The sequence below is a fragment of the Pinus tabuliformis genome, chromosome Q (genome assembly GCF_031772625.1).
Source record: "Pinus tabuliformis cultivar Carrire ecotype Pingquan chromosome Q, CPIR1, whole genome shotgun sequence".
In the NCBI taxonomy this organism is placed as follows: domain Eukaryota; kingdom Viridiplantae; phylum Streptophyta; class Pinopsida; order Pinales; family Pinaceae; genus Pinus; species Pinus tabuliformis.
The window spans coordinates 560,838,073-560,859,232 of NC_142296.1; the positions used below are offsets into that span (position 1 = coordinate 560,838,073).

General features: G+C 38.9%; 1 protein-coding gene across 2 annotated transcripts in view; it reads left to right on the forward strand.

Annotated features, from left to right (window-relative positions):
* The window catches only part of LOC149220671 (uncharacterized), a 341,673-nt gene that overhangs the window by 206,729 nt on the left and 113,784 nt on the right, over positions 1-21,160 (forward strand). For both annotated transcript variants that reach the window (XM_089384854.1, XM_089384853.1), the window contains exon 10: positions 16,835-16,883. In XM_089384854.1, coding sequence (XP_089240980.1) covers positions 16,835-16,883 — 49 coding nt within the window. The remainder of the gene's footprint in view (positions 1-16,834; positions 16,884-21,160) is intronic.

Sequence of the window (21,160 nt, forward strand, 5' to 3'; positions counted from 1 at the left end):
CTTTGCCTTCATCTACCCAGCTTCAAAGAGCACCTGTGGAATCAAAGCAGCATAATACTATCGAAGAACATAGATCTACAATCATAAACAATATAGGACCAGATATATATTGACCACACAAATGCATATATCATCAAACATACAAGAATGTGGAGGAAAACTTGAATAGCTTTATTAATATCAAGAATAGCAAAGAGGATTACAACCAATTGTTCTGACCCAGCATTATCCTCCCAGCATGAAAGCCCTTCTTCACCTCATGAAAAGCTTAGATCACCCAACACTATGATATTCCACCAAGAAACCAACAACACTTCCTTACAAGATAGAAAATTTCGGTCTCTGGATCTCTTGGATGAGGGATCCATATATAGATGATTGCAGGGGGGTGAGTCAGCTTCTGGGATTTTGATTAGTGTCTTATCTCTGATAGTTCTTGATTCCACTTGGAGATTGATGATCCCTTACTCATCCCTGGGCGAATTCAGAGAGGCAAGTGTCACAGGAGAAGTTTCTGGAAGATTCCATGACGATCCACCTTGCAAACTTTCTCTGCCATTTGTCTACTCTCGCCCATCGCACCCTACAGAAGGGCTTTCCAGTATGCATCGCACCCTTTTCACTGGGCAGGTGAGATGCATCGCATCCTTTGCATTAGGTAGTCTGTATGGTCCAGCTTTGACCAGTTCTGAGCAGTTTACTGTGGAGAACTTCTGGGAGATGATGTAATCAGCTGACCTTGCTCCTTTAGGGTGTGAAACAACACTTTTAGGGACTTAGGAGCCCTTGGTTTATGGACATGTATGATTGGGGTTGCAGTGCCCAAAAATGTCTATAACAGTTTCCCCCTAAAGCATGAGGTTGTTAATCTTTTGATGTCAGGTGAAATGCTTTATCATGAGGATCTGAAGTTTTTTCGAGCTGGAAGGTGACCTATAATAAGATACAATACAATACATTATCTTCATAATATTTTTCATGATCTAGCTGAGGCGGGCATTCCCATGCTCAACATTATAAATTCATTTTCATGTACACAAGACAGACAACTGTCTGTGTGGCATACTGATGATTCTGATAGAGCCATCATCCTTTGATTCGGATGATCATCTGTGTAGCAATGATGTACACTTGATGTCATTATTTTCCTGAATATATTGCAGCCCGGATGGATGAAACTAGATCCGAGGTCTTCAAACTCGTCCAATCTTCACTCGGAGTACAAGTCGATCCATGTGAAAGATGTTCTGGAGTCGAACATGGAAAGACATCGCCTGATTACCAGCCAATGATGTAAGCTGTTAACAGGCGCGAGAGGAATCACCGATAATGATGATGACCCTCAAGGTACTACAGTGCAATTCGCGTGGTGTGAAAAGGGACTTGGTGTCGAACACCACGCAAAATCTTTCAGTCGAAGGCCATTGATGTAAACCTGTCGCTGGAAGTGAGAAACTTGCCATTGAGGCACGCAAGCTTCAAAGTACTGAAAGGGTTGTTCCTAAGTCGACTTCTTGGATAATGAGCTGTTGTCGACAAGAAGCGACCCGTTGTAGGAGGGCCTTAATGAATCCCACATCTACGACACGGAATGGAGTAAATGATTTTGGAGGTGAAAACGATCTGATGATACAGGGTTCAGGGTGGCGGTCATGAAAGAATGGAGCGTGAATGTATTGTAGCGGATGAGACACAGGTGAATTCTCTGAGCGACTTCTCTTGAACATACCGGTGACACTGACATGGATTGGTAGCGTTAACCCCAAATATGGATGGTGCGGTGGACCAATGGTGATATGACCGGTGAACGGAACAACCCAACCCAACTCGGATGCGGAGTGAAAGTGTCATGTTCAAGAGCGACTTGCTACCAATAAAGTTTCTTCAAGTTTTCTTCCCAATTTTTCCCCAGTCATTGCTGACCAGTACCTCTTTATTTTTGTCAAGCTTGAGGAGGATAACATATGCTTGTTCTATAATTTGCCCTTTGGGCAAACCCATCGCTATGTTTTAACGAGCCTAGCGACAATGAAACTTGTTCTTGTCTGAATGGACAAGTTTGTCACTATTTGGGTTTAACGAGTTTAACGACAAAGATAACTTGGTCCTTTTCAATTTTAGAGAGTCGGAAAGGGACGTAAAGGAAACTCCAATAATCCTTTTTTGTCATATAATCCCTTAAGTCCAAAATAGTATAAAATAATATGAAAGGGATGAATTTTCGGTAATTTTAACGAGCCGAACAAAACAAGCGCTCGATCTTTTTGTGTAATAATCCCTCAGGTCCAAAAAGATTAAAATCTAGAGGAGGGATAGCACTTCCGGTAGCTTTAATGAGCTGGAGAGGCCAATTGCTCAACAATCTTTTCATATTTTACAAGTTAGGTGAAAAGAGCTTGAAAGAGACTCGTCTTTTGAGGAACGAGTGATAATTTCAGGTAGCAGCTGATTCCAGGTAAGGTTTGGAATTTTCCAATCACGGCAGTGTCACAAGGATGGCTAACAGGATCACTCTTCGCAGCTGTTCCTTAAAAAAGGGGTAAACAATCAAATGGAGGTGAATGATCGGCTAAAACAGAGTGGAGGTGATGATGAGAACACGACGAGGGCTCAAAAGTTGATGATAATGCATTTACAATGGTTATTTACCGGAAATTGGTTCATTTTTTAATGAGCTTAAACTCTGGGGGAAACATTTGCTCATTGCTAATGTTTAATTTTTAACGAGCTTGAACTTTGCATAAAAACTGCTCGTGGCTAGGTTTATTTTTTAACGAGCTTGAACTTTGCAGAAACATTGCTCATTGCTAAGGTTTAATTTTTAACGAGCTTGAACTTCGCATAAAAACTACTCGTGGCTAGGTTTATTTTTTAACGAGCTTGAACTTTGCAGAAACATTGCTCATGATAAGTTTGCATGCCCCTAGCATAATAACGCAAATCGAGGTGCATGCCCCCCAAGCTTCATTGCATTCATTGCGGTGGTTGGAATGAAGGTTTACCTTCGAGATCTTTGAAATACTCGACTTGGATTTTACGAGATCGTAATCAAAGACTCGATTTGGAAAGGGAGTTGTTTCATTTTTTAATGAGGTTGACACAAGATAGGAACTGTCCTTAGAATCCACCATATTTACAGTATTTGATAGAAAATCAAAAACTGAAGGATGATTAAGGTTGTTGGAATAATCTTCGTGGTAATCCGGAAGATGGGAACGATGGTGGTAATCTTCCCATGGTGCCTCTTCTATCATCATTGACTGAATGATTCCTTCGTCTGTAGAATGTATATGCGACCAAGGATCTGAAGAGATACCATATTCCTTAGACCTATCTATCCAAACACTCGATGAGCGTTGATTTGGGTTTGCCCCCTAGGCCAAGAAAATTGATTGCTACAATATTTCTAAAATGGTGATGATCCATGCTGACAAAATGTTCAGGAATCTTCTGAATCTTGAAGATATCATATTGCAGGTTCCCACTGTGGCCACTTCCGCCAAATTGTTTGGAGGTGGTAGGGCAAAAGTACCCATCATTGTAGGGTCTTTTAGTAGGCCTACTCTGATATTTTGAAGCAAATGAGGGCTTCTGTGGATCATCGGAATGCTTCCCGTAACTTGTGAACTGTTGGGGAGAAATGTTTGTTGGTCAATGATTGTAATTCCTTCTTGGAAGGGAAATGCAATCTTCCTTAAGTAGGTCGACACAACGGCAGCCATAGCATATATCCAGGGCCTTCCCAGTAGGATGTTGTAATCGAGGTTTCTGTCGATAATTTCAACATCAATTTCTACTGTTTTGCCCCCCAATTCGACTTGCAAGTTACTTAAAATCCCATATGGGGTGTATGTTCGTCCATCAAATGCTTTTAATGTCGTCGAAGATCGCGACAAGGGTGGAGATCCTAAAATTTTTCAGCAACTCATAGACATAATACATGTAGATGCCCCCTCATCAATAATTGTTCGATGAACAGTTTTGTTGAGGGCTTTCACTTGAATAAGGAAAGCTAGTTGAGCTGGTAACTGAGGGTCATATCCTTTGTGATTAAAGGACACAAGATTGGAATCCATTGGGTCAATCCCACCTATTGCTGATAATAAAGCCTGCTTTTGGGAGGGGCAATTTTGCAGTACCTCAAGTGTCGACATAGCGGACGGCGATTGGGCCAGATCCTCCACTATATTATAATGTTGTGCTACTCTGGCACGAGGATTAAATGTCGATTTGTGTACTACTCCCTTTGGCAGTTTTATCGTTAGTTCAGGAATGATGGGTGGCACAACTTCGGTCGAAGTTGTTGTCGAACTACTAGGTTGATCAGTAGCCTTGTTGTTCGACAGCTGTGGATTCCCGTAATCTTTATTCCTTGTAGATATCAAAGCATCATTTCGCTGTTTTGAAATGGACAACATAAGCACTTGGGATCGAGAAGCATTATCACTAGCAACCAGATTGGTTCCTGGGTTTGGAAACGGATCAGTCAATACCGCTGAGGTTTTTGAATTCTTGAAGAATTTTCTAAGCTCAGCTTTATGTGGACACTCTCTTGTCCAATGATCCTCATCACATATAAGGCATGGACAATTTGGTTTCCTATCTCCAGAAGGGTTCGCAGAAGATTTTTTAGGGGACGACTCCTCTTGTTTCTTCTTCTTCCCTTTCTTTTTCTTCTTGCCTCCTGGTTGCTTGGTTTCTTTGCCTTTGTCATTCGATACGGCATTTACTTTCGAGGCGAGAAGTTCTTCATTTGCATTTTGACCTGAAACTGTACGGGCCTTCTTCGACTTAGCCTTTACGGTTTTCGTGCTGGTCGTTCCTATCACGCCATCCCCGGCATGAGAGTCTTTGTTTGATTTAGGAGAGGGAGGAACGGAAAATTCCGGTCTAGGAGCATCAGGGATTTTATCGTAGAGCGTGCCAAACTGAGTATAGATCAAATCTAAATATTGTGCACGAGCAATGACTTGCTCTTCAGTGACGACTCCTCCCTTTGCCACATCTTCTGTAATGGAAAGTAACAATGACTTAATAAACCATTCAGCCAATAACTGATCAGGAACATATGTTTTTACCATTCTACGACGACGTCACCACTCATGAATATGATCGGATATGTGAGTGGCCGTCGTTTGCTTGAAATTGGTAAGAAGCTCTGTTCCCGTTTTGTACCTTATGGGTAACTGAAAATGGGTTAAAAAGGTTGTGGCTAGGGTACTGAAGTTATCAAACGAAGCTCTAGGCAATTCGATATACCATTTTGCTGTCGGACTAGTTAACGTTCGCTGAAAAAGGCGAAGCCTGATCGAATCATCATTTAGAGTGTTAGATGAACACCACAGGTGAAAGGTCATCACATGATTCGACGGGTCTTCACCCGGATTTCCATTAAATTTAGGAATATCTGACGGAAGTTTATGAGGAATCGTTGGCCACCAAGGGGCGTAAGCGATTGGATCATTTGTTAGCCGATTTAGATCTGGTAACTCTAAAGTTGCCACGAAGGGCAACTGTTGATTCAGGTTCGGCGAAGCATACCCAGGATAAGATGGGATTGCCTGAGCAGTGGGTCTTTGCATACCAGCATAGTGCATTTGATGCTGATAACTTTGGTAAGGTTGATGGGCATAACCATTATGAAATGGTTGATGTTGACCGTTTTGAATATACGGCTGCCCATTACTTGCAAAGACTTGGTGCTCAGATCCTTGGTAAACTTGTTGGAATTGTGGTTGTTGATATTGCACCAGCCATGGTTGTGAGACCATGTGCTGTTGTCCAATACTAGCTGTTTGACCAAGATGAGGGGTAATGGTACCCGTTTGAGCCTGGGTCACTCCAGTTAAGGAGCCACTAATCGATGATTGTGGTGGCATCGCAGGGACAAGGGGCTGTTGGATTGCGACCTGAGAGACTTGAGGTTGGCATACAACGGACAACGCTTGTACTTGCGACACCGTCACAATATCCGGTGTAGTGGGAATATTTGACATAGGCAGACTTTGTTGCATTGAGTATAAAACTCTTGGTTGTTGAGGCAGTATTGGTATCCAACCACTGGATGTAATTCCAGCATAACCTGAATTCTGTTGTGAACTTTCGTATGTTTGACCTCTCGAAGGAGACAATGAAAGGGCATATTGCCCCCCATACGGCGGTAATCCAGTGCTTAAGGGAATGACTTGCCTTTGAGGACTGGACTGCCCAAATTGACACTGCGAAGGATCAATTTGCTGAGACTCAACATAAGAGATTCCAGATATTATTCCGGACGAACAAACGGGAACAGAACATACTGTAGAAACAGCCCCTAGATGGATTACATCCAGCGATTGAGAGCTAGTTGCTATAGATGGTACGCCGACGAACATTATTGGAGTAGCAGCAGGAAGTTCTGTCGCTGCTGTGTCAGATGACACAGTCCTAGATGTTGACGGTTGTTCAGACATATCTAGTCTATCCAAAAGATTTCCCAGTGATTCTACAGGAACTTCCGATAACGGTAGACTAATTTCCCATGAAGAAGGATATAGGGTGATCCCAACTCCATAATGCGATGGAGTATTAGATAGGGGGATCCTCCATAATCTCTTCTATAGCGATCAATCCAGGGGGAAGAGGTAGATCGTCATGTCCGTAAAATATTTCCGGTGCCGAAGAAGGTATAGATTCTGCAGCGACAGATGTTTGGGGAATAACACCTTCCGAATTAGCTGTAGATGGGGCTGGTTCAGGTATAGAAGTGTTTACCCTCACACTAGGATCAGTTCTACTGTCCTTTAGAGGCTGCGGAACTTTTTCTGTAAAGGCAGGGTACCAGAAATGTTTGGAGTAACCAAAGTCTCTGAGGCTGTCGGAACACTTGTTCCAACCAGACCAGGGGACTTTGAGCCAGTTAAATGAGTTCGCTTTGTCCGAAATAGTGTTGATTCTGGAGACAAAGACGGTTGACTCGTAAGTCTCCGCAAACGACGGGGTTTCAATTGACTTTCTTCCACGATTGCGGATTACAAGATCAACTAAAAATAAAGGGGAAAATGTTTCCGAATTAAATGAATTTTAGACGCTTTGACACAACTTGTTTTTTCAATTTTTAAGAGTCGAGAAAAAACAAAAGATGACTCTAGTCACCTTCGATTTTTAATGAGCCTGAAGTGACAAGTGCTTAGATGGACCTTTTCCTTTAAGGAGTCTGAAAAGGAACGAAAGAGGCTACTTTGGAAATCTAGACAGAGGGATTACCAAATCAATAGAAAAACTGCAGAATACTTTTTACGGTACGACAGTCAATCTTCCCAAATGCTGTGTTCAGTGCATTGTGATCGATAGGGCAGCAGACACAACTTCCTATGGATAAAGGATATAGCCTATTGTGGTCTCCCAATATATACTCGACGGTATGTGGGAGCACAAGTCCGTACTGGCACTTGTCGTCTCAAAGAGGATAAATCACCCAACCAACAATGAAAGCGACAGTTACTAGGCTTTACGACGCCGGAATTCGTCTCTAGCCTAGACTTCTAGATGTTGTGTGTTAGGTTCCAAAGCGTTTTTATGTTCATTAAATTTATTTTACAGTTGATCTTTCTTAAGAAATTTGCCTTTCAGGTTCACCGCGTGATGTAGATATACAATTCTAAAATGCAATCTAAGATGATAAACAATCGTTTAATCTTCTTTTTTGCAATGAAAATCCTAGCTACTAAAGAAAGAAAGACGATATTCTTTCAACATAAAGCAGAGAGCACACACTAGATGCACTGTCCTAAATCAAACCAACAAGCAGTCTAAATGCAAATGCACATGCATGTATTTGTTTTCAGCTTTCTTAATGTGTGAATGACAAGAAGAATGCTAAGTACAAATATGAATTATCTTTTCAAAGCGACAGTACTAACAAATTTCTCTTCAAAAACGAAAGGAAGATAATGACGACACTTTGCTATTTTGAATTGAAAACTGCTTTCGACACTTGAAAAACTACTAATTCAAATCAAATACAAGAGTAACTGTATAATCGACCGTCAAGAACAATAGAATTCTTTTCTTTGACTGAAAACGACACTTGAGACACTTTCAAATCAAAATACGACAGTTTGATTATGCTACTTTTTGTAAAAGAGAACTGTAAATGGTGCACAATACATAAAAACATTCACAATTCTTTGTACTATGGAGGTGGAATCATGCAAAAGAAGGGAGTTTCTACAGTGGTATACTAATCACAGACAACAGAACTCCTGAATAAAGCTGAAGAGAGTGAACACAGAAACCAAAATCTGAGAGCAGAAGAGGTCTTATCTGATCAGTGCACCTGCAACACAGGGAAAGTGCGTTGCAACGCACCTACTGCACATGGGAGGTGCGATGCATCCAGATTCCTAAGAGGAGAAAGTGCGATGGTCCAGGGATGAGACTTCAACTTGGTTCCGGGTCGCAGTTTGCAGCTTAGTTCAGGGATTTAGGCCGAGCTAATGATGTTCAGTAAATATAAATCACAGGGGTTGATCTAATGAGGTTACTAGAGCCACCACTAGGGCAATTAGAAGGTCTGCAAATCGATTGTTCAGTTTATAAACAAAACCCGGAGATAGACTGAAACAGCATTGATCTACTTTGCACTTGCATAGCAAATGCGGTTCGAAGGCTAGCTAGCTTGACTTCAGGCTCCGTCTGTAAGTTTATAAAACAAACAAATATAGACAAGTAAACAATCTATTCGCTCCCCAGTGGAGTCGCCATTTTGTTATCGGGAAATCTAGTGTCCACTCGGAGCTGCTAGTTCCACTAAGACTGGTAGCTATCTTAGAAACAAACAAACTAAAGCTACTTTCGCTTTCCTTTATGAGAAGTAGATAAGAGGGGAACAAAGGACACCAACCTCAGTCTTGCGCTTAGTTCCTTGCTTAGTTCCTCTCCCTTCTGATAGATCCTTACCGCTTTGCCTTCATCTAACCAGCTTCAAAGAGCACCTGTGGAATCAAAGCAGCATAATACTATCGAAGAACAGAGATCTACAATCATAAACAATATAGGACTAGATATATATTGACCACACAAATGCATATATCATCAAACATACAAGAATGTGGAGGAAAATTTGAATAGCTTTCTTAATATCAAGAATAGCAAAGAGGATTACAACCAATTGTTCTGACCCAGCATTATCCTCCCAGCATGAAAGCCCTTCTTCACCTCATGAAAAGCTTAGATCACCCAACACTATGATATTCCACCAAGAAACCAACAACACTTCCTTACAAGATACAAAATTCCAGCCTCTAGATCTCTTGGATGAGGGATCATATAGATGATTGCAGGGGGGTGAGTCAGCCTCTGGGATTTTGATTAGTGTCTTCTCTCTGATAGTTCTTGATTCCACTTGGAGATTGATGATCCCTTACTCATCCCTGGGCGAATTCAGAGAGGCAAGTGTCACAGGAGAAGTTTCTGGAAGATTCCATGACGATCCACCTTGCAAACTGTCTCTGCCATTTGTCTACTCTCGCCCATCGCACCCTACAGAAAGGCTTTCCAATATGCATCGCACCCTTTTCACTGGGCAGGTGAGATGCATCGCACCCTCTGCACTAGGCAGTCTGTATGGTCCAGCTTTGACCAGTTCTGAGCAGTTTACTGTGGAGAACTTCTGGGAGATGATGTAATCAGCTAACCTTGCTCCTTTAGGGTGTGAAACAACACTTTTAGGGACTTAGGAGCCCTTGGTTTATGGACATGTATGATTGGGGTTGCAGTGCCCAAAAATGTCTATAACATGATGCACCAGAATCCAACATGCAATTATTCAATTTATATCCATTAACCAACAAGGTGATAAAGAAAGGTTGGTGATCTTTGTTATCCGCATCTAAACTTTGCAAATATATGGGAGCATCGTGATAGTCAACTTCTTGGGTCTTCTATTGAGAAATATTTACTTGAGGACCTTGAATAACTTTTAGTAACTTATCTCTTTAGGAAGGGATTTTAGCAATCTCGAAGACAGGAACCTAGATTTTTGCATTGTTAAACCAACTTCCCAAATCGACATCTAATCCAGAGTTTAAATCGGGGTGAAAAGTTCGAGGGGGAATTTGATTCCCGCTCTGATCTTTATCCCTTCTCTGATAGGTTTTATCTCTAGCTATTTCCATGATTTGCTCTGGAGAGGGTTTTTCACCATATAACTTAGCCAAAATGTCATCTTCATTTTCAAGATTATTTATACCAAAAGCTGACGAGGGATGCATAACGTCTCAAACATTCCATTATCCAAAATTTTTCTAATGATGGGACAAGCAGCCTCCTCATGAAGAGCATCACAAACCTGACAGTAAGGCGGAGCATCATCGACCAAATTAGTAAGCGGATTAGGAGGTCTTTGCTCACTAGATTGACCCTTCTTTTGCCAATTATTATTTCTATTATTGTTATTATTTCTGGGCTGGAAATTTTGCATTTGCGCTCTTTCCATTTGGACCAACCTATTCTGCAAAGTAACCATCTCCTTAGCATGGTTAGATGTTAATTTCGCTAGATTAATTTCCATGCTTTCGATCTTTTGGAGCAATTTCTGAACAAGCTCGCTATTAGGTTCTTGAACCTCTTTTCCTTTAGGTTCTTTCAGTTTCGTAGCAGCCCTATCAAAACCTAGGATCTCAGACTTCCCAGACGTCGCCTTGTCCTTTTCAAGCTCTATTGCTAAGGCTTGGCAATCCCTATAATCATTAAGTTTAGCACACCTTAATTCATAAGAGGGCTCAGGACTAAAGGCATCAATGTAAAAATCTCGAAGAGATTTCTCGGTAGGTTTATAATCTTGAGGTAATTCTTTAAAAATATCATTAAACCTTTTGTTAAACTCTTCAATGGTTTCATTCTCTCTCTTTTTGATTATGCTAATGGCTTTCACGAGGTGTCTTCCTTCTCTCTTATCTCCATACTTTTCCTTAAAGGCATCAATGATTGATTGTAAGGAGTTAAATGAATTTTGAGGCTTTTTTGAAAACCAGTCATAAGCATCGCCCCCCAAGGTTAAAATAAAAAGAGTCATTCTAACATCTTCATGATCGAAATCAGTAGACCTTGCATACTTAGCCATCCATATACTAAAATCTCTCAGATGCGAATTAGTACTAATCGCATTATCTCCCAGAAAGCTAGGCAACTTGTCTATCCCAAGTGCTGGAAGATCATTGGGATAACCTTGAATGTTAGTAAAATCGCAAGGGGTATATATACTCATGATGTCATGCCCAACTTGACTAGTAAAAAGCAAATGGATATCAAAGAGGGCTTCTTGTCCGAGATTAACAAGAAGTGTACGAGAAGAGAGTTTGTGTAATTGTACCTTGAGAGCCCTTTCAGGATCAGGAGCAGGATTGCACAAGCTACTTGGATGTCTTCTAGTATACACTCTTGCAGATGATATATGAAGTGGAGTCACCACCCGGACAGGAAGTGAAACACGAAAGGGCTCGAAATGAAAGAGCTAAGGACGAGAGGAAAGAAACGAGATGAATGTCGAAGGAACCAAGGACAGAAAAGCTCTGTCCCTGGCAAGGACACCAAAAAATGTTGTCGCACAGATTGTCATGAAAACGCTCAGACGGGGGTTGTCACCCTGATCCCCGATCTCTCCGTTTAAGCCGTCTCCCGCGGCTAAGGGGGTAGACACTATGGGACAAAGGATTACCAACTTTGGACTAGTTGGGTTGGGAGACACAACAAGGAAAAATAACACTTGATTGATTTTAGAAATTAATGGACCAGTGCCTTATGGAGTTAATGATTAAATAATTGTTTATCAAATGCCTAAAAAAATTATGAACTTTGTAATTCCACCATTAACAATCATTCATCAAATAACCCAAACAAAAAGCAAGATATTCAACAAAAGTACAACGCCTTAATAATGATCCAGCAATTAAAATTTCAAAAGATAAATACTTTAAATAACAACACAAATTTTAAATGCTAACCAGTTATCACTTTCATATAGCTAATCTTCAAATGAACATTTAAGTATGTTTAACCACATAAAAATGATAAACAGTACTCCCACATCAAAAATCTATTAGCCTTAGCGAAATATACCAAAATTTGGAAACGTGAAAAAATGTCCTAAGACTAAATACGACACAAAAAATATTTCAAAAAGAAACAACTTTTTATGATTTTGATATATTTTTATTTTTTTTATAAAATCTTAAGATTAAAAGAAAACAAAGTCTAAATAAATAAAACTTAAATCTAAAAGATCTAAACTATAAAACAAAATAAAAAGCCTAAGAATTACCTTTTTTATACTTTTTTATATTTTTTATATTTTTTAAATATTATTTTTTAAAGTCAAAATTCAAACAACTAACTAGATCTAAAAAAAAAGAAAAACTAGAATCTAATCTAAACTAAGCTAACACCCAATCTATATACACAATATAAAATCTAGATTCTAAATAAAACTTTAAATCTAAAACCTGAAAAAGAAAACCTTTTTTATGATTTTATTATTTTTTAAATTAAATTTTTTTTTTTTACGAGATTTTTTCAAAATTTTAAACTTAAAATCAAAATAAAACAAATCTAGAATCTAAAGTATCTAAAGCTAAAGCCTAAATCAACTGTAAAATTTTATTTTTATTATTGATTTTTATAAAACTGAAATCAAAACTAAATCTAAAAAAAAAAGACGGAACTTTAGATTTCTAAACTATAAAGAAAAGAATAAAAAAAAAGCCTAACTTTAATCAACGCAGGAAAGTCGAATTTTTGTTTTGTTTTACTGTTGCGTGTGTGTAGTCGACGGCCAAGGGATGAACAGCTGTGGAAAAGATTGCCGCTGGAGCAATGATGGGAGCTGCGGGTGATAAACCCGAAGGCAGCTCGAAAGCAGCGATGGAAGAGTTGGGTAAGCAATTTGCAGGATGGGCTGACAGACAATTGCAAAAACAGTAAAGAAATGGAAAGGCTGCGTAGTATTCTGGTGAATACGGAGTGCAAAATTTTGCAGTGTGCAGGTCAACGTGGATGAGGCAACACGATGAGGGAGGGAAAGGTAGGTGAGAAACAATACATAGGTGGACGAGTATGCAAAGGTTGGAACTGCGTGAAGAGTAGCAGATGCATGAGAGATATAACATGCGAGATGAGAGAAGCGGATTGTTGAGGTGGAAACGGGGCAAGACTATGGATGGGAAGGGCAGCAAAAGATGGCCACGGATTTAATTTGCAGGTGAGAGGATGGGTGGAGGTGTGCGTGGAAACTAGAACGGACAGCGTGCAAGGATCTAGAAAACTGCGTGGAGGGCACAATGGGCAGTGGAAAAGTAGCAGCGTAAGCAAGATTTGCGGTGTGCTGGCAAAATAAATAGAGAAAAGTGGATTCACGCAGAGGACTGGTATGGCCTGGGCAGCCTTGAGCTCCTTCTGAAAACTTAAGAAAATTTTGCTCCCTTTGCTTCTGATGAAAACCCTGCAATAAATTTCCAGATGAAACCCTCAGATAGCAAAACAGTGCCCCTGTAGAAACTAGTTGTAAGGCCAGATCTTGCCCCCAGGGCTTAGATCTGGGTTCAGGGCAAACTTATATCCTCAGCTCCAAAAAAAAAAAAAGCCTGTAACAGCGAAACAAAAATAGCCAGAAATAATATATGCAAAAAACTAAAACCCTACAAACCAATTACAATATTTACAGATTTACGACTTTAATCAGCTAGATTTTCCAATAATCCACAATAATATTTTTAGAATGTTTGATTTACTATGAGATACTTCAGAAATTCTCTCATGCATTCAAAAAGATAAACTTAAATGATAGACCCAGAATCGAAACTGGCTAGGCTCTTCAGGAAAATGCTTTGCGGGAGTTGGCTGGTTCAGTCGAGAACTTCCCCAAACGCCCGCTAATCTTCACAATCTAGATTTTTTGCACAGCTCACTTCAACTATCAATAAAGAGGGAAAATACAGTAGTAAAACCCAAATCCAATGGAGATACCTGCCATTATTTTCAGAAATTTTATTACCATTTAAACCCCAGTGAGTGAACAAGACACCTGTGTTCAACATCACTCTTCAACAAGCTATTACCAATGGCTGAAATTAAATTTATGCAGAAAAATGAAACGGCTTACAACATTTCAGGAGAGTAACACCAACAAGATTTCAATCCCAAAGTCTTTTTTTATTGCACAAGAAAAAGGTTACAAGAGAGCTTTTTTCAGCACAAGACTCACAAATCGAATGATCTCAAATGACCCCTAACACCCTATTTAAAGAAAAAATTCCCAACGGCTAGTTTGAGTGATCCATGTCAAAATGATCTCGACCATCGATGAGGATCAAAATCCCTTTTAATCTCATTTTTCAAATTTTTAAATGCATTTTAATATATTAAGAAATTGAAATTCTACATTTATTTACTCAAAACTTTGACTTATTATTATTTTATTTTTTCAAAATTTTTTATTTTTTAATTTTATTATTATTTTTATTTATTTTTTAATTTTATTATATTTTTTTAATTTAATTTTTTATTATTTATATTTTTTTTTATTGTTTTTTATTTTTCAATTTTTAATTTTTAATTTTTAAATGGATCCTCGAACTTAGCCTTTGGGAAAATCACCTAGGACCTAGGGCTTAGGACTTATGAGGGGATTAAACATTTTCTAACCCTCAAGACACTTTACATCATGACTTTTACAATTTTACATCTCAAGGGGGAAAACCCATTTGACATAGACCCTCATAGACCACCCAGTTCTACGACACAACTATAATCTAGCAGATCAAGCAATTTGTAACAATCTAACCAAATAGTTAGAGTTATTTCCAAATTACTTCTACATAGACTTGACCAAGTACACTAGGAGTCCCCTAAGATTCTAATGACAAAATCCATTCCGGATTTGGGGTTAGGCTGAAGGAAAACTCTGCCGATCATGGATCTGTGAGACAAAAAACCTTCCGGAACGTAGATTATCACTAGAAAATTAGGTCCACCTAGGCAATTTACATACATGACTCAGATCTGCTAAGATTATTTACAATTTACACATGTAGACTGGGTTTACAACATAAAATGATGATTGTCGAATGGTACAGACATGTCAATTAAGCGCTACCCCTTTTGCGAAAAAAGGGGGTGTACTGCTATGGGTAGTTGACACGTAGTGGTCAACAATACCATCAACAACCTAATCTTGTCATATAACCCAATGTTTTTTTTTCCAAAAGTAAAGACTTCATAAATTAAAGGGTTTCAATGACGGGATTACCCTCAAATCACCAGGGTCACTAATGTCAAGTAGGGATGATACACAACCAAACTAAATAAGGATTGCAATTAGATACATAATGCTAATAAGCACAAATTCCCAGATCCGAGATGGTCAGATATAAGTCAACATCAATGCAGGGTTAAAACCATCAGTACCATAAAATTGTAACCTCAAAAATGAAAAGTGGACCCAATTTTTTTGGGTTGGTTCAACACAACAAGTAGACCAAATTATCACTCACTAGTGACCATGCCATGCCACAAAAGAATTTATATATTTTATGTGGAGTGCTACTAATCATTCTATGTCATTGTCATTGGTCTCTAGTCCTTTCACTTTGTCGTCACTCTTTGTGTTTTATTGTATACCCCATTCCTTGCCGTTTTAGTGTGCTTTCATCATCATCCCTGGTATGTAATTTTTTATAAAGCTACCGTTGCTTGTCACAAGTCATCATAGTTGATATTTTTTAGTGAGCTCAGTATCTTTCCTCTCATTTATTTAGATTTCTATTGGCTTGGTTCATTGATGTCTGATGCCATTGGTTTTTGGGTCAGACCTTAGACTTCTCTGGATGTTTTACGAAATCTGTTGATGCTGTTTCTCTTCTTGTTCAATCAATCATTTGGTGCAACCAGACCTACACATATACACATCTTCGAAATCTTTTGGTGCCATCTTGCAGGACACATAATCCTTAGATGCTTGTGGTCTATTTTCAAAGCTCATTGCCTAATGGGTCGGTCCTCTATGTGTTTGTGGTTTTGAGTCAATTCTGCATGGTTTTGTTTGTGTCTGCCAGTCTTTCCCCTTCTGCATCACACTTTTTTTAAGAAAAATATTTAATTTGTCTTTTAACCATCATGAGAATACACCCTTACTTGATTTTTTCATATATGGATCAATGACACAAAAAGTTCATGAAAATATGGTGATTTACTCATAATTTTGATATCGTCTTGGCAAACCACTAGTTTTTCATCTTCAACATTTTTTGAACTTCTTGTGTTCGGTTTCGGTGTTATCTCTCAGTCTCATCATCTTCCTCCATGCCCAGTCCCACCATTATGTATGCCCTGATACATGCCTATGGTAACTGATACCTTAACTTTTATAAGAGGAGAGAAATGAAAGAAAAGAAATGTGATCCTGTGATGATTATTTTATTAATCTTGATTTTTTTACATAATAGTATGTCTTTCATTTGCTTACGCTGGTAATTGTCACCAGTAACTTGATCATAACCAATGTTACCTTATTACAAACATTAATACATATACAATAATGTTATTTCATTATAACACCTAAAGATCTAACACTTAAATGGTCATTAATCCTAACATTGTAAAGGATACTTGTTGAGTTTTGTAAAATTAAGAGAATCCTTTTGTTCTTGAGCACATCTTCTGTTAAGTGGCAAATACCATAGACCAATTTATATTTTTTTTGGTATATAATTCTAAACAGTTGTGTCTAACTTAATTTTCTTAGGATGTATAATATAAAATTTAAGAATTCCATATAAGCCATATCTGTTATGATTTCCAGGGATTTTCCGACGCCTCTCTAGCTTTGAAGCCTTGGAGTTCTCATCACCGTAAGTTGATTTTAATGTTGTAGCTCTATCTGATAGAGTTGTTTCTAGTTTAAGACCAAGTGTTTTACTTTTCATTCTTATAGTGATGCATTCATGGAAATTGTCATATTTGTACAGTTTATAACCATTAATTGTTGAATGTATTTATGTGCATCATGTATGAAGATTCCATAGTTATTCGTTAGATTGCATTATGCATTTTAAGTAGTTAACATAAATCATAAATGTAATAGAGACACATGTTAAATATGAAAGAAGGTACTGGCAAACCATACAATTTTGGTCTTATGAAAGAGTTGACACACCAAAATCAGACGGTGTAACATATGTACATATGTTCTCATGTTTATTCAATTTTCTATTATTTGAAGTTACTGTAAACCATTGGATTGACTAGAAAATTGTCACATGATTCATCACTGAAATCTAAATTTCTTAAATATTCTACTATGCTTCACCCCTAAAATGTTGCAAAATTATTTAAATATTTTATCAGTTTTCTTTTTTTGTCTCTTAAGTCCTTCCCGGACAAAAGTGCTGTGTGAACTCTAGCATCTGATATGGTTGTTAAAATTTCAGTTCATGGTGATCAGATCAGTAAACAAAAGAAAACCTAAGCATGTTGGAAACTTAGGAACTGTGGAAGCTGCTGTTACTGCTAGATCTGAACGCACATAAGCAAACTGAAAAGTATGAACAGCCAAGTAAAAGAAACTCAGTATAGCAGATTGTATGTGTTCATTCTACATAAAACAGTGGTCTGAAAATTGTGATGGAAGACAGATTTCCTGCAGTTAATTGCACGTTAAGTCCTGTTACTTCCAACAGAAAAATAAAAAGCAGATTGCTCAAAATGTTTATATAACCTATGAATTGCAGTGGTGTGGCATGTGTCTCTTTTATACATGAGGAGAGAATATGTGATAAAATTAAGTAGACTTTCTAGCAGCTTTATCATAATCAAACTGGAAGCGGTGGAATCAGCCGGTCTGGCGTTTTGATCCCAAAACTGGTCCACCCGGTGGCTTAGAACCGGAAAAGGCTGGTTCAGCACCGTTCCAGCCTTTTTCCACCGAACCAGCTGGTTCTGCAAGGAACCATCCAGTTCTGTACAATGCAACCTAGGACACTCCGAATGCAAATTAAAAAAAAATTATGAGTGGTGTAGAAAATTTATCTCAAGCTGTAGCCGAACTCAGTTTCAAGTTTTGCATGTTTTAATGCCCAAACCCGTCATAAAACATATGACTGATATTTACATTAAATTTGCATTTAGCTTGAAACAAAAAGACTAATCTACCATTTAGCTTTTCAACAACTGATACAAGGGAAAATCATAAGCACACACGGAAATTTAACACACTTATTTTTGTTTAACTGACCCTGGAAAAACCCACTAGGGGAAAACCAGTCTTCAGGGAGGATTTTATTTGCTTGTTTAGAATTTTTTTAACAATAAAAAAACAAGAGATTTAACGTATCTTTTTCCTTGAAGAAGCATTTCTGAGGTCTTCTTTACACTGAATGCTGAACTGATATTTTGCACCCATAGTCAGCTCTTTGTCAGCTAGAATTTCAGCCTCTTTCACAGCTCCTTCAACGCTGAAATTGACTACTGTTCAGTCAACATTCTGCTCAGGAAAACGAGTTTGTACAGTAGGTAATACTTACTGTATCTCCCTCCTTAACCACAAACTGAAACCAATCAGAACCCTGGCACGAGAAGGTGAACCACACATCCTATGCATATGTCAATCGTAGGGGTAGGTGAACCACTCACCCTACACATGTGTCATCAATCATAGGGGAAGGTGAACCACTCACCCTACACACATGTCAACCATCATGGGGTATCACAGGGGAAGGTGAACCACTCACCTTGTACACAACACACCAATAGGGGAAGGTGAACCACTCACCCTATGGTCGCTCATAGCTCTATGAAGTACCCCAAGCCCCTAGGAGCTCCCAAAGCTCAATGTCGAATTCAAGCGGGACACTCATGGGAGGGTCTTTCTATGACTCCAAGTCTCTCTCGAAAGGCTAAGAATTTGACCTTCTCTAAGGGCTTCGTGAGGATGTTTGTGACTTGTTCATCAGTCCTGATGTGTTGAAGCCTTATTGCTCCCCATTGTACCATATCCCGGATAAAGTGGTACCTAATATCAATGTGCTTGGAGCGGTCGTGGAGCACAAGATTCTTTGAAAGGAAAATCCCACTCCGATTGTCACAAAAGATCACGATGGTATCCAACACGTGCTCAAATAGTTCACTAAAGAGCTTCCTCAACCAAACAGCCTCACAACAGGCCATACTAGCTGCAAAATATATGGCCTCGGTGATGCTTAGAGCAACTGATTTCTTCTTTCTGCTCATCCAAGAAATTGAGGCATACCCTAATGAGAAGCAACATCCAGACATTCTTTTTCGCTCCACCACATTGTCGGCCCAGTTAGCATCAATATATCCATGTAGCCTCAAATTCCCGACAGTGTATCTTAGTCCATAATTGATTATGCCACGGAGATAACTCAAGAGATTCTTAGAGCAATCCAATGTACGTGATGAGGCTCAACCATAAATTGACTCAATGTGATATTCCCACTTAGCAACATTGCTAAGGGAAATATCAATTTTGCCCAGTTTTGAATAAATTCGCATTAGCACTTAGGAGATGTGGGTTTAGAGGCCCCACATCTATTTTTGGTTAAAAGTGAGCACAAACATTAGAAGATGGAGGAGGAAAATTGAGCCTCTAGTGGAATGCAAGGGCCACCCATAGAGAAATGTGTACCACAAGGGAAACACGCACCCATTGGAGCGAAGTTGGTGGGGGAAAGACGAGTTGGGCCCACATGGGAATTTTGGAGGCTTTTGGACAAAAGGAGGTCATTCGTTCATCTTTGAGAAAATTGTCTTTGACATAGCATGCTTGAGCCGAAGCCAAGTCTGCAAGTGTTGTTTGGCACACGAGTGTTTCCGAAGGGAAATCTCAAACCTTGCCTCGATGGACTTCGAGTGCCAGCCCAAGGAGGGAGTTCCATCTATTCCAGTTCGTACCAGTAGTAGGGAGTGCGAGTTTGTGGAGAGGTACTATAGCAGTAGTGCAGGGATTGCGCAGTTCTTGGAGGAGGCATGCTTGGGGGTTGAGGAGTGAAGTGATTTTTGGGCTGAGACTTGAGGTGGAGTACGAGGGAGTATTTTGTTGGATGCATTATAAGTATACTTGTTTGAATTGCTTCTAGGGTTTGCAACATATTATAGTAGAGTATGTCATATCTTTGGAATAAATATTGAGACCCTAGATATAATGAAGATTGTTATCCTGATTGAGTTTCTCAAAAATCTTGATGATGAAGTCTAGGGCTTATGACAAAACCCTCGCAAGTAGTTGAAGTATAAAAGTATGTGTCTCTTGCTAACTATGAGCCTAACTAAGTTTAGGTATTTGATGTCTAAAGTCAAATGCTTCCATTATTATATGATTTTGATATAGTTAAGATCATGCTTATATATATGTAGTTGGTTATACTTGCTATCTAAGTTGTGCAGGTACATAATCTTCAAAATATTGAAGATATTTGTAAGTAAAGTTGATTTGATTGATAAGCATGATAAATAAAGTTATATGAATGAGGATGATCAAGATGACTTTGATAAGGATGGAAGCCATGAAAGATTCCCGATATCATAGAAAGAAGTTGATCTCCCTAAGTTAAGAGGGAGCCTAGATAAAAGTAAGAAGGATATGTCCCCAGTTGAGAGGGAGGGCATATTATAGTCATGATGAATACCTTGAAGAAGAAATTGGAGAATGCATATTGAGGTGCTGCTGAAAGAAGGAAAGCAAGATTTGGTTGTTGCATGTGAAGTAGGAAAGGAAGTTGAATGATTGAGGAAACCTTTGTCAATATTTGTTTGGGAAGCCTCTAAGTCCTACTATGATAAATTGTGAACCAACATCAAGATGTCTAAAGACACTAAAGGTTTGTGTTTACTCATGAATATTTGAAAGGTTATTATTGATTGGGGTTGTGACTGTTTAGGTAAATCTCTCGAAGTTTTTGAAAAACATGCTTGAGGTTAGAGAGATTTGATGTGTTGAGGCATTGTGTGTGTAAAATGCTTGGGAGGACATATGATTGGCATATGTGTTGATGTCTAGTTCTCGAAGTAGTAGGGAGGGTGGTGTTGGTCATAGAGTTCCGACCTTGCATTACGCACCTACTTCCCTAGGTTGATCGTTAGCAAGTAAGCCTAATGATACCTACAGAGG